This window comes from Pristiophorus japonicus, chromosome 15 (assembly GCF_044704955.1).
Source record: "Pristiophorus japonicus isolate sPriJap1 chromosome 15, sPriJap1.hap1, whole genome shotgun sequence".
NCBI classification, from domain to species: Eukaryota; Metazoa; Chordata; class Chondrichthyes; family Pristiophoridae; genus Pristiophorus; species Pristiophorus japonicus.
This window is the reverse complement of record NC_091991.1, coordinates 9,343,706-9,357,031: the sequence shown is the minus strand read 5'-3', so window position 1 is coordinate 9,357,031 and position 13,326 is coordinate 9,343,706. Positions and strand designations below refer to the sequence as shown.

The 13,326-nt window shown below is 49.2% G+C and overlaps 1 protein-coding gene across 2 annotated transcripts in view; it reads left to right on the top strand.

The window, feature by feature from the left end:
* The window catches only part of pah (phenylalanine hydroxylase), an 85,803-nt gene that overhangs the window by 49,372 nt on the left and 23,105 nt on the right, over positions 1-13,326 (top strand). For both annotated transcript variants that reach the window (XM_070901541.1, XM_070901542.1), the window contains 3 exons: positions 3,867-3,934; positions 8,613-8,809; positions 11,537-11,672. In XM_070901541.1, coding sequence (XP_070757642.1) covers positions 3,867-3,934; positions 8,613-8,809; positions 11,537-11,672 — 401 coding nt within the window. The remainder of the gene's footprint in view (positions 1-3,866; positions 3,935-8,612; positions 8,810-11,536; positions 11,673-13,326) is intronic.

The window sequence follows — 13,326 nt, the reverse complement described above, 5'->3', positions numbered from 1 at the left end:
ATGTCCCAAGATGCTTCACAGAGGCGGTTATGAATCAAAATTTGACACCGAGCCACATAAGAAGATATTAGGACAGATGACCAAACACCTGGTCAGAGAAGTAGGTTTTAAGGATCGTCTTAAAGGAGGCGGAGAGGTTTAGGGAGGGGATTCCAGAGCTTGGGGCCTCGGCAGCTGAAGGCACGGCCAACAATGGTGGAGCAGTTCAAATCAGAGATGTGCAAGAGGTCAGAATTGGAAGAGTACAGAGATCTCAGGGGGGTTGGAGGAAGTTACAGAGATAGGGAGGGGTGAGGGCATGGAGGGATTTGAAAACAAGTTTCAACATTTTTACAGAAATTTATTGTTTAAACTTAACCACCTATTGGCTGCTGAAGAATCCTGAGCGGGGTAGGCCCAAAGCCTACCCCGGTTATTGGCAACAGACTTCCTTGACGGGGTCCTTTAACCAGCATTAGGCCAACTGATTTACACATTTAACGGGGCCTAATGACCAGGGCACCAATAAAAAGGTATCAAAAATCATCAGTGCCTGCACAGATTAGTCCCGGGGTCCCACAGCCAAACGGATATGATTTGCACCTGTTCTAGGCCGGAGAGGCGGGTACAAGCCATACTAATTTCTACAGAAAATGCTGGAAACACTCAGCGGGTCAGACAGCGTCTGTGAGGAGAGAAACAGAGTTAACATTTGTCAGGACTGGAAAAAGTTAATGTTGCAGGTTTTTTAAGCAGGTCATCATCATAGGCGATCCCTCGAAGCGAGGATGACTTGCTTCCACACCAAAAAGGGATGAATTCACAGGTGTTTTAATGAAGGACCTAATATTCTGGATTGCGAACGACATCCTGAAGGGTGAAAGATGCCTGTGGGTGGATTTTTTTAACGTGGGGTGGCCGTTGCACACCAGCCACTACACGGGCTTGACAGAGCTAGGTCTTGATCCAGTGGCAAGAATTAACCAAGATGACTGGAGACCTGCTTTGCTGCACGGACCTAGTGCACACATATCGCACAGTGCGGGCTGGCCTCTTCTGGGCCCCAAGCTCACACCTCTCCTGGGCCCCGGTCACTTCCCTCTACGAGCACTCGCCGCTCCTTCGCCCCGACCTCGCCACTCCTGCTGTACCTGTCCGCACTGCTCCCTGCAGTGATTGGTTGCCGCACACTGCTCCCTCTAATGGCCCCTCTAAAGCTGATGGTCCTGCAGGCCGGGACCGCGTTGATTTCCGGGCCGGACTGCCGCACACTGCTCGGGTACAAGGATTGGGAAAGGGCGGTGGGGAGGAAAGAACAAAAGGGAAGATCAGTGGTGGGGCTGGAGGCAGGGGAGATTACATGACCAACGGGATGATGGTGCGAGGTGAAAGGAGATTGTAATTGAACAATCATACCTTTTACAGACCTCTATTAGGTCACCCCTCAGCCTTCTTTTTTCAAGAATAAAGAGACCCAGCCTGTGCATCCTTTCTTGATATGTATACCATATAGGTACATCACAGGGTATACATTTTCATCAGCAAGTTGACAAAGGAAGAAAGAGAGATCCTGCAAATAGCTAGCACCTTTCCCATCCTCAGACTGTTCCCATGGCGCTCTGCAAACAATGAATTACTGTTGAGGTGCAGTCACTACAGCTACGAAGGCAAATGCAGCAGCCAATTTTATGCACAAACACCGATGAGATAAATATTGGTCAGGACACTTCCCCTGCTTTCGTTCGAATAGTGCCGTGGGATCTTTCACACATCCAGGACAAAGCAGCCCACTTGATCGGCACCCCATCCACCACCTTCAACATTCACTCCCTCCACCACCGGTGCACCGTGGCTGCAGTGTATACCATCTGCAAGATGCACTGCAGCAACTCGCCAAGGCTTCTTCGGCAGCACCTCCCAAACCCGCGACCTCTCCCACCTAGAAGGACAAGGGCAGCAGGCGCATGGGAACACCACCACCTCCACGTTCCCCTCCCAGTCACACACCATCCTGACTCGGAAATATATCGGCCGTTCCTTCATCGTCGCTGGGTCACAATCCCGGAACTCCCTCCCTAACAGCACTGTGGGAGCACCTTCACCCACACGGACTGCAGCGGTTCAAGAAGGCGGCTCACCACCACCTTCTCAAGGGGCAATTAGGGATGGGCAATAAATACCGGCTTTGCCAGTGACGCCCACATCCCGAGAATGAATATAAAAAAACATCAACTCACACTCCATTTGCCATTCCTCAAGGATGCTTTCTCTATTTTCTGTCTGGGTGTTAACCCGTCTTCCTCCCAAGTGTAGGATGTGAGAGTCACCTATACACAAACACGGTTATACACATAGAGAGTCATACACAGACACAATACAGATAGAAAGACTTATATTTATATCGCACCCTAATGACCTCAGGACATCCCAAAGCGCTTTACAGTCAATGAAGTACAGTTACTGTTGTAGGATAGGAAGCATGGCAGAGGAAGCTCCCACAAACAGCAATGAAATAAATGGCTAGATAATAGGGGTGAAATTGCCTCGTTTTATATCCCCTCTGGGAGGCACTAATGGGGCGCAATGGCGTTTTCACCCGGGGGGAGGGCCCCGCGATTAGCGCCTCAGGCTGGCACGAAACCAGCGATGGCGCCATCGCCATGCGTGGCAACCCCTCACCGCCCTGCGGGTGGAAAGGGAGACATGTTGTAGCGCGTCAGAGTTTCGCGGAGTATCCGTGCCGGGGGCGAGACTTCCGTGTCGGAAACAGGAAATCCCGCCCCCGGGAGGTTACCGCCCCCAATCGGGGCGAAGGGCAATTTTGGGGCCAATCTTTTTTAGTGATGTTGATTGAGGGATAAATATTGGACAGGACACCAGGGAGAACTCCCCTGCTCTTCTTCCAAATAGTGCCGTGGGACCTTTTAAATTCACTTGAGAGAGCAGGCAGGGCCTCGGTTTAACGTCTCATCCGAAAAGAGGGCATCTCCGAAAATGCAGCACTCCCTCAGCACTGCACTGGGAGTGTCAGCCTAGATTTTTGTGTTCAAGTCTCTGGAGTGGGACTTGAACCCCCAACCTTCTGACTCAGAGGCGAGGGTGCTGTTGACTGAGTAATGGCTGACATGTGCATAGACATATACAGACACACAGATACACATACACAGACACACACATACAGATACACACACACACACACACACACAGATACACACGAACACCTACACAGATACACACACTCACACAGATACACACACACATACACACACACACACACACACACACACAGATACACACACACACACACAGATACACACACACACTCACACGCACAGATACACACACACATACACACACACACACAGGCACACACACACACACACCGATACACACGAACACCTACACAGATACACACACTCACACAGATACACACATACACACACACACACAGATACACACCCACACACATACACACACACACACACACACACACACACACACACACAGATATACACACTCACACACACACACAGATACAGATATAAATACAGACACACACACAAATGAAAATTACAGACAGCTGTAGATTCTGAGATAAGTTGCATATGTGGTCTTTTGCCAGTACAGTACAAATTGCTGTTATTAGTGTAATTGAAGTAACATAATAAGGTATAATTACTCATCTTAACCAACATGCATTAGGTTTTAAAAAGGGGTATCTTTTCCAGATCAGCAACATAAATCATTATGCATTTGCTAAATTAGACACTGCCTGATCACTCCGAGTGTCCTCCGGACCTGCATTTTAAATGTGTCAGTCACTCTAACCTGCCGTCCCAATGATGGAACGAGTCTCTGAGCTTTTCCCGTTGTGTTTACATTCGCAGGGTTTTACAGACCCGCTGTATCGAGCACGCAGGAAGGAGTTTGCTGACATTGCGTTCAACTATAGACAGTGAGTGCAACAAACGCCAACAAACCTTCGCCTCTCCTCTACGTTTCACCGAATACAGCGCTCGCGAAGGGGTTTCGAGAGGGCAAATAAAGGAGAAACTGTTTCCACTGGCAGGAGGGTCGGTAACCAGAGGGCGTAGGATCATAGAAACATAGAAATTTACAGCACGGAAGAAGGCCATTCGGCCCATCGTGCCCACGCTGGCCGACAAAGAGCTATCCAGCCTAATCCCACTTTCCAGCTCTCGATCCGTAGCCTTGCAGGTTATGGCACTTCAAGTGCACATCCAAGTACATTTTAAAAATGTGGTGAGGGTTTCTGCCTCTACCGTCTTTTCAGGCCGTGAGTTCCAGACCCCCACCATCCTCTGGGTGAAAAAAGTTCTCCTCAACTCCCCCTCTAAACTTTTCACCAATTGCTTTCAATCTGTGCCCCCTGGTTATTGACTTCTCTGCTAAGGAAAGTAGTTCCGTTGTATCCATAGATTTAAGAAAATTGGCCAAAGAGCTGGAGAGGAGATGAGTTGTTATGATCTGGAAGGCACTGAAAGAGGCAGATTCAATAGTAACTCTCAAGAGGGGATTGGATAAATACTTGAAGGAGAGAAAATTTTCAGGGCTCTGGGGAACGAGCAGGGGGAGTGGGACTAATCGGATCGCTCTTTCACAGAGCCGGCACAGGAATGATGGGCTGAATGGCCTCCTTCGGTGCTGTATCATTCCATAAACAAATGCCCACAAATAACTAACATTTACCCGACATCCCAGATATATTAGTCGTGCTTTTTCTTCTTTGACGAGCAGAAGTGAATGAAACAGTGCCTATAAATATATTTATTATGAAAGGAAGCTTTGTTGTCTAATTGCACCGCTTCATCAGATACAACTACAAAGCCCTGGATACTGAATGCAGCCTTCATCGTAACACTGAAGAGGTTATAATTTACATTTAAGTGGGGATTGTACACAATATTATAATGATGAGTCATTTAGGATACTGATGTAATCCACCTCTTAATATTCCAGTTTTATTCTGTCACAGCTGCGGCGTGCCATTTTAATTTGTTATCCATTTCCCAATTCGACCGAAGGAAGTAAATTAGACAGTGTGTTCAAAAGAAGTTTCTTGCAAAATCTTTCTGGTTTTGCTATGCTAGCCTTTCGCAGTAGGATCGATGGGCCGAATGGCCTCCTACTGGCCCAGGTAATTCTGCAGATTAAGGGTTACTATTAACGGACAGAAACCACCAGGCTGGTCACTCCTCATTTCCCTGTGAGCATAGAAACATGAAAACACGAGGAGAACGTTCAACCGCTTGAATGATCCACCATTCAATGACATCCTGGCTGATCTGCACCTCAACCCCATTAACCCACCTTTGCTCCATATCTCTCAGTACCCTTACCCAACAAAAATCTATTGATCTTAGCTCTAGTATCTGTATCTAAGGAAAGACGTACTTGCCTAAGAGGGAGTGCAACGAAGGTTCACTGGACTGGTTCCTGGGATGGGGGGGTTGTCCTCTGAGGAGAGATTGGGTAGACTAGGCCTTTATTTCCTAGAGTTTAGAAGAATGAGAGGTGATCTCATCGAAACAAAAAACATTCTTAACAGGCTTGACAGGGTAGATCATCATCATCATCATCATAGGTAGTCCCTCGGAATCGAGGAAGACTTGCATCCACTCCTGAAGTGAGTTCTTTGGTGGCTGAACAGTCCAATACGAGAGCCACAGACTCTGTCACAGGTGGGACAGACATTCGTCGAGGGAAGGGGTGGGTGGGACTGGTTTGCCGCACGCTCCTTCCGCTGCCTGCGCTTGACCTCTTCACGCCCTCCCGGATGCACTTTCTCCACAAAGGGCGGTCTTCAGCCAGGCACTCCCAGGTGTCAGTGGTGATGTCACACTTTATCAGGGAGGCTTTGAGGGTGTCCTTGTAACGTAACAGGGTAGATGCAGGGAGGATGTTTCCCCTGGCTGGAGAGTCTAGAACCAGAGGGCACAGTCTCAGAATAAGGGGTCAGCCATTTAGGACTGAGAAGAGGAGAAATGTCTTCACTCAGAGAGTTGTGAATCTTTGTAATTCTCCACACTAGAGGGCTGTGGCTGCGCTGTCGTTGAGTATATTCAAGACAGAGGTCGATAGATTTTTGGGAACTAAAGTATATGGGGATAGTGTGGGAAGGTGGAGTTGAGGTAGAAGATCAGTTGTGATGTTGAATGCTGGAGCAAGTTCAAAGAGATAACTGGCCTCCCTCAGCTCCTATTTCTTATGTTCTTATGAGAGGACTAATTGATCCCCAGCATCCACAGACTTTTGGGGGAGAGAGTTCCAGATTTCCACTGCCCTTTGTGTAAAGAGGTGCTTCCTGGCATCAAACCTGAACTGCCGAGCTCTAACTATATTTCCAAGTCAGGATGGTGAGTGACTTGGAGGGGAACGTGGAGGTGGTGGTGTTCCCATGCGCCTGCTGCCCTTGTCCTTCTAGGTGGTAGAGGTCGCGGGTTTGGGAGGTGCTGCCGAAGAAGCCTTGGCGAGTTGCTGCAGTGTATCTTGTAGATGGTGCACACTGCAGCCACGGTGCGCCGGTGGTGGAGGGAGTGAATGTTGAAGGTGGCGGATGGGGTGTCGATCAAGCGGGCTGCTTTGTCCTGGATGGTGTCGAGCTTCTTGAGTGTTGTTAGAGCTGCACTCATCCAGGCAAGTGGAGAATATTCCATCACACTCCTGACTTGTGCCTGGTAGATGGTGGAAAGGCTTTGGGGAGTCAGGAGGTGAGACACTCGCCGCAGAATACCCAGCCTCTGACCCGCTCTTGTTGCCACAGTATTTAGATGGCTGGTCCGGTTAAGTTTCTGGTCAATGGTGACCCCCGGGATGTTAATAGTAGGGGTTCGGCGATGGTAATGCTGTTGCGTGCCAAGGGGAAGCGGTTGGATTCTCGCTTGTTGGAGATAGTCGTTGCCTGGCACTTGTGTGGCGCGAATGTTGCTTGCCACTTATCAGCCCAAGCCCAGTTCTTGCTGCATGCTCAACCCCCTGAAATCTGCTGATAGTCACAGGCCCCATTATTTCTGAGGGTCCTGAAGTTAATCCTTCGAACGTCAGATGTTGCAACTGATAATAGTCCAAAAGAACAACTAGGTCCAACTAGCAGAAGACATGTTGTTGGCGAAGGGAGACTTATAGGGGAAGGCACGGTATTGCGGTACTTTGTGGACATTTCAGGGATTTATCATCTGCTACCAGTTGAGCAGGTCGATTGCTGGAGAATGGTTGCAGGGACAACGGGAATGGTGGGCGATTGAGTCACAGATCTAGCAACAGAATGTGAGGAAAGAGGAAACACTCCCAGTCAAGAAGCTTAACAATTGAAGAAACAAAATCAGAAAAGTACAAAGTAAAAGGAGAAGAGGCCAAGGCAGTTGACTGGACAGAAAGATTAAAAACAAGATCAGCTTTCTGTATGTGATATAAGTCCAAATTTAGTGCTAACGTTATTAGGCACACCAGGATCGAACTTCCGATTGGACGTTGAGCACTCTCGCACTATTTTCACAGAGATGTTAACCAGTGAGTTACTGCTCATTCATAACCTTAAAATTAGAGCCAGGCCGTTCAGGGGTGATGTCACAAAGCACCTCTTCACACAAAGGGTAACGGGGATCTGCAGCTGTTGAGATTGGTGGCGGTCAACTGAAAATTTCAAAACTGGGACTGATAGATTTTTGTTGGGTAAGGATAAGAAAGAAATAAAGACAGACTTGCATTTATATAGCGCCTTTCACGACCACCGCACACCTCACAGCCAATGAAGTACTTTTGGAGTGTAGCCACTGAGGCACTGTAGGAAATGTGACAGCCAATTTGCGCACAGCAAGCTCCCACTCACAGCGATGTAATAATGACCCAGATAATCTGTTTTAGTGATGTTGATTGAGGGATAAATATTGGCCCCAGGACACCGGGGAGAACTCCCCCCTGCTCTTCTTCGACATAGTGCCATGGGATCTTTTACGTCCACCTGAGAGAGCAGACGGGGCCTCGGTTTAACGTCTCATCTGAAAGACAGTTATCAAGGGACATGGTCAACAGGTGACCTAATAGAGGTTTTAAAGATGTTGAGAGGCTTTGATGGAGTAAATACAGAACAACTGTTCCCTCTGGCGCGTGGGTCAATAAGCAGAGGTCACAGATTCAAAATCGAAAGATCTCGAGGGGAGATGAGGAGAAGTTTTCTCCACTCAGATCGGGAACGCGCGACCTGAAAAGGCACTGAAAGCTGATTCCGTCAATGATTTTAAAAGGGAGTTGGACAGCTGCTTGAGGACAAGTAACTTACAGGACGAAAAGTGGGGTGTGAAACTGAGCATGACTGCTCTTTCAAAGAGCTAACCTGGACACGACAGGCCGAATGGCTCTTTCTGTGCTGTAAGTTTCTTTCTATGTTTCAAAGGTGGGTAAACTGAATTGAGTTACAGATCAGCCACGATCTAATTGAATGGTGGGGGAGGCTCGAGGGGACGAATGGCCTCCTCCTGTCCCTATGTTCCTGTAAGCACGTTCATCATTCACGCAAGAGTAGCAACGATTGGAGGCCAAACTTGGCCAGCTCCAGTTTTTACGGCATCGTTAACGTTCGCGTTATGTAACTTTGCCGTTCTGTCCTGTCACAGTGGCGATGTCATTCCCATGGTGGAGTACACAGAGGATGAGAAGGACACCTGGGGTACTGTATTTAGAGAACTTAAGACCCTCTACCCTACCCACGCTTGCCAGGAACACAATCGGGTCTTTCCATTGCTGGAGCAGTACTGTGGCTATCGTGAGCATAACATTCCCCAACTTGAGGATATCTCCAACTTCCTACAGTGTGAGTAGCATAAAAAGCAACTTGTATTTCTATTGCTCCTTTAACATAATCATATCATATCCTAGGCAGTCCCTTGAAGCGAGGTTGACTTGCTTCCACGCCAAAAAGGGATGAGTTCACAGGTGTTTCTATGAAGGACCTAATATTCCAGATCCCGAACTAAATCTTGAAGGGTGGAAGATGCCTGTGCGTGGATTTTTTTTAACGTGGGGTGGCCGTTGCACACCAGCCACCACACGGGCTTGACAGAGCGAGGTCTTGGTCCAGTGGCAAAGGTTACCCAAGACTAACTGGAGACGCTCTGCTGCACAGACCAAGTGCGCACACACATCGCAGTGTGGGCTGGCCCGTGCTGCCTCTGGGCCCTCTCCTCTTCTGAGTCCCAGATTCACGCCTCTCCTGGGCATCTATCACATCCTTCTATGGACTCTTGCTACTCCTTCGCCCCTCCTGCTGCGCCTGCCTGCACTGCAATCAGCGACCTGGCTTCGTAGCCATTCCCTCCTGCATTAGCATGCTGCTCCCTGCAGTGGGGAGGTAGTAAAATGTCCCAAAACGCTTCATATGAGGGTTATCAAACAAAATTTGACACCGAGCTACGTAAGGAGATACAAGGACAGGTGACCGAAAGCTTGGCCAAAGAGGAAGGTTTTAAGGAGCGTCTTAAAGGAGGAGAGAGAGGTAGTGAGGCGGAGAGGTTCAGGCAGGGAGTTCGAGAGCTTGGGGCCCAGGCAACAGAAGGCACGGCCACGAATGGTGGGGCAATTAAAATCGGGTGATGCACAAGATGCCAGAATTGGAGGAGCGCAGAGATCTCGGAGGGTTGTGGGGCTGGAGGAGATGAAAGAGATAGGGAGGGGGCGAGGCCATGGGAGGGAATTGAACACAAAGATGAGAATTTTAAAATCGAGGCCTTGCTTAACCGGGAGTCAATGTAGGTCAGCGAGCACAGGGGGTGATGGGTGAGTGGGACTTGGTGCGGGATAAGATACGGGCTGCAGAGTTTTTAAAACATTTTCATTCTTGGGATGTGGGCGTCGCTGGCAAGGCCGGCATTTATTGCCCCTCCTTAACTGCCCCTCGAGAAGGTGGTGGTGAGCCGCCTTCTTGAACCGCTGCAGTCCGTGTGGTGAAGGTGCTCCCACAGTGCTGTTAGGGAGGGAGTTCCAGGATTGTGACCCAGCGACGATGAAGGAACGGCCGATATATTTCCAGGTCAGGATGGTGTGCGACTTGGAGGGGAATGTGGAGGTGGTGGTGTTCCCATGCGCCTGCTGCCCTTGTCCTTCTAGGTGGTAGAGGTCATGGGTTTGGGAGGTGCTGCCGAAGAAGCCTTGGCGAGTTGCTGCAGTGCATCCAGTAGATGGATAAGCTGACATTGATGGTGGATAGGGTATCTAAAGGGTAAATTTTACAATCGCACGTTCCACCTGGAGTAGACCACGGAATCGCAGGGCGTGACTTTCAACCCATTAATACACACAATGGCTCTGAAACTGCGGCCACTCTGGGTATGTCCGATGTGTGCTGGCAAAATCAGAGTTTGAAGGACATTCGCTGGGCAAGAGTTGGGCAAATAGCCCAAATCTCCGCCCGCAAAGGTCTTCTCCCGGGATGCGCTGGATCTGTCAAAAGCCGGAATATGCGGGTCGGGGCCACTTCAGGCATGTGCACACATCGGACACACCTAGAGAGGCCACAATTTCAGAGCCATTGTGTGTATTAATGGGTTGAAAGTGACGCCCTGCGATTCCGTGGTCTACTCCAGGTGGAACGTGCGATTGTAAAATTTACCCTTTAGATACCCTATCCACCATCAATGTCGGCTTATCCATCTATAGGACGCACTGCAGCAACTCGCCAAGGCTTCTTCGGCAGCACCTCCCAAACCCGCGACCTCTACCACCTCGAAGGACAAGGGCAGCAGGTGCATGGGAACACCACCACCTCCATCCTGGCCTGGAAATATATCGGCCGTTCCTTCATCGTCGCTGGGTCACAATCCTGGAACGCTCTCCTGCTTTTACCAGGGCAAGAGTTTTAAAAGATAGAAAAATAAAATGTTATCAATCAGTTTTATATTAAAAATCCTGTCCATTAAGGCAAGTTTAATTTTAACCCTTTTAAAACATTTGTGAAACATTTTGAAAAAACATTTTTTTTTTCCGAAAACATTTAATTTCAATTAATTTTAAATATGTGAGGTGTTTTTTTTTAATTTATTGTGTTGTGTTTCTGTGTTTTTGGGGGATATTCCCATTGATAGTAATGGGAGCTCCGTACAAACGGAACTCACCGATACTATCAATGAGAATATTACATTGTGATTGGTGGCCCAGGCCCACGTGATCCCAGGATGCGCTTACGTTCCTGGGATGTGGGGCCTCTGCGCTGGGCTGTGTATCTAGGCCTTGGAATGCAAGTGTTCGTTCCCCCGGGACCACCAGGTACTTTCGTAAAAAAAAAGTTTGGTCAGAAGCGTCCGCCCGCACGAAAGCCTCCGACCGCTATTTTTGGCCCGCTCATGTCACGATTGGCGAGGTGAGCCCAAATCCAGAAAAATTCACCCGCGTAACTGTAAGTAACGAAAAACCTGACTACTTCGGAAGGGCAAAGTCTGTCCGGCCTGGAATCTCACTGCAACGTTACGTTTGGTTACTTGCTGGTTGAAGGAGAAGTGCACCAGAAACAGAAACTGAGTGCTACCTTTTATTTCACGGTCTAAAGCTTGCACAGGGTTCCGTCTGCGTCCAGTGGCTGGCCTCCTGTCCTCCCGGGATTTCCTGGCGGGGCTCGCCTTCCGAGTCTTTCATTCCACTCAGTACATCCGGCATGGCTCGAAACCCATGTACACGCCCGAACCGTAAGTGTTTTTTTTTTAATTAACAGTTGTTTGAGGGGAGACTAGAAGCTTGGAGGGCAGAAATTGTTCTCCGCCTGAAATGGGGCGCGACGCGCCCACTGCTTTGGTGCAGTCATTACTGTCGCAATGGATGCGTCGGTGATTAGACCAAAATTCAGCGTTTTACGGTGGTAAAAAAGGGAGCGGAGCAGTATTGCAGGCGGGAATGGGCTGTTTGCAGCGGTGTGGGGGCAGAGTGGCCTTAGGACCTGCGAAATTCGGCTTCTGGCCAACTGCTCCCAATGAGGCAGCTGCTCCCTGGCCTTCTTAAAGGGCAGGTTTTGCAGCTAGGCCCCCCCCCGCACTGAGGTTGGTCTCTGTTGTTGGAGAGGAGATGACTGATGCGAGACCTGCCCCCATTTCGCTCTCCTCCTCAAGCCCAGCCTCCTCAGTCAGGGCTTCCTGTTTTGGAGTTGGCGGAGCCTGGAGCACTGTCAATCAAGCGCGCTGTCAGCAAGGCATCAAAAAGTCAGAGAAAACGTCACCGACAAAAATGCTGCGAAACCCAACTAACCTTTAACCACCACCGGGGGTCTTCAGCAAGCACTGTGCACCGACACACAAACCCCCCGTGGGCAGCATCAAGAGGTGACTAGACTTTTTCAGCTGAATTTCGCTTCTGGGATGGATCCTTGGTGGGGTGCGTTCTGATGATGCAGGACGGAGGCTGTGGCAGCACCGGGGGGGAAGTGGAAGGGTGGGGGCACGGGGCAATATGCCCACCGCCGCAAAAACGCATGAGGGCAATTGTGCGATCGATGGCCATTGCGCAGAAACTGGACGGCCATTCCCCGCCGCTCCGTGGCCTGATGCCCTTAACGAAAGCGGCAATTTCATCCCCTTGGACTTTTTAAAAGTCGTGGAGTGAAATTCTTCCATGTGTGAAAGTGCCAGGTATCTCAATATTGTCCCCACAAACTAATATAACAATTGCTAGGTTCTTAACGGTACGTTTTACCACATCACGATCTTCACCACCTAGAAGGACGAGGGCAGCAGGCGCATGGGAACACCACCACCTCCACGTTCCCCTCCCAGTTACACACCATCCTGACTTGGAAATATATCACTGCTCCTTCATCGTCGCTGGGTCAAAATCCTGGAACTCCCTCCCGAACAGTGCTGTGGGAGCACCTTCACCACACGGACTGCAGCGGTTCAAGAAGGCAGCTCACCACCACCTTCTCAAGGGGCAATTAGGGATGGGCAATAAATGCCGGCCTTGCCAGCGACGCCCATTCCACAGAATTAATTTTATAAAAACTTCCCCTTCCAGTGCAAAGTCTCGCACCCCTCAGCCTTTTCTTTTCTATTCTAGATAGTTATAACCTCTCAGTTCTGGTACCATCCTTGCAAATTTTTTTGGCACTTTCTCCAGCGACGCTATATTCTGTTTATACTATGGAGACCAGAACTGTTAGCAGTACTCCAAGTGTGGTCTAACCAAAGTTCCATACAAGTTTAGCATAACTTCTCTGCTTTTCCCATCTATCCCTCTAGCAATAAACCCTGGTGCTTGGCTTGCTTTTTTTATGGCCTTATTGATCTGTGTCACTACTTCTAGTGATTTGTGTACCAGTACCCTCCTCTGCCCGATTAAGACTCTTATGATGTT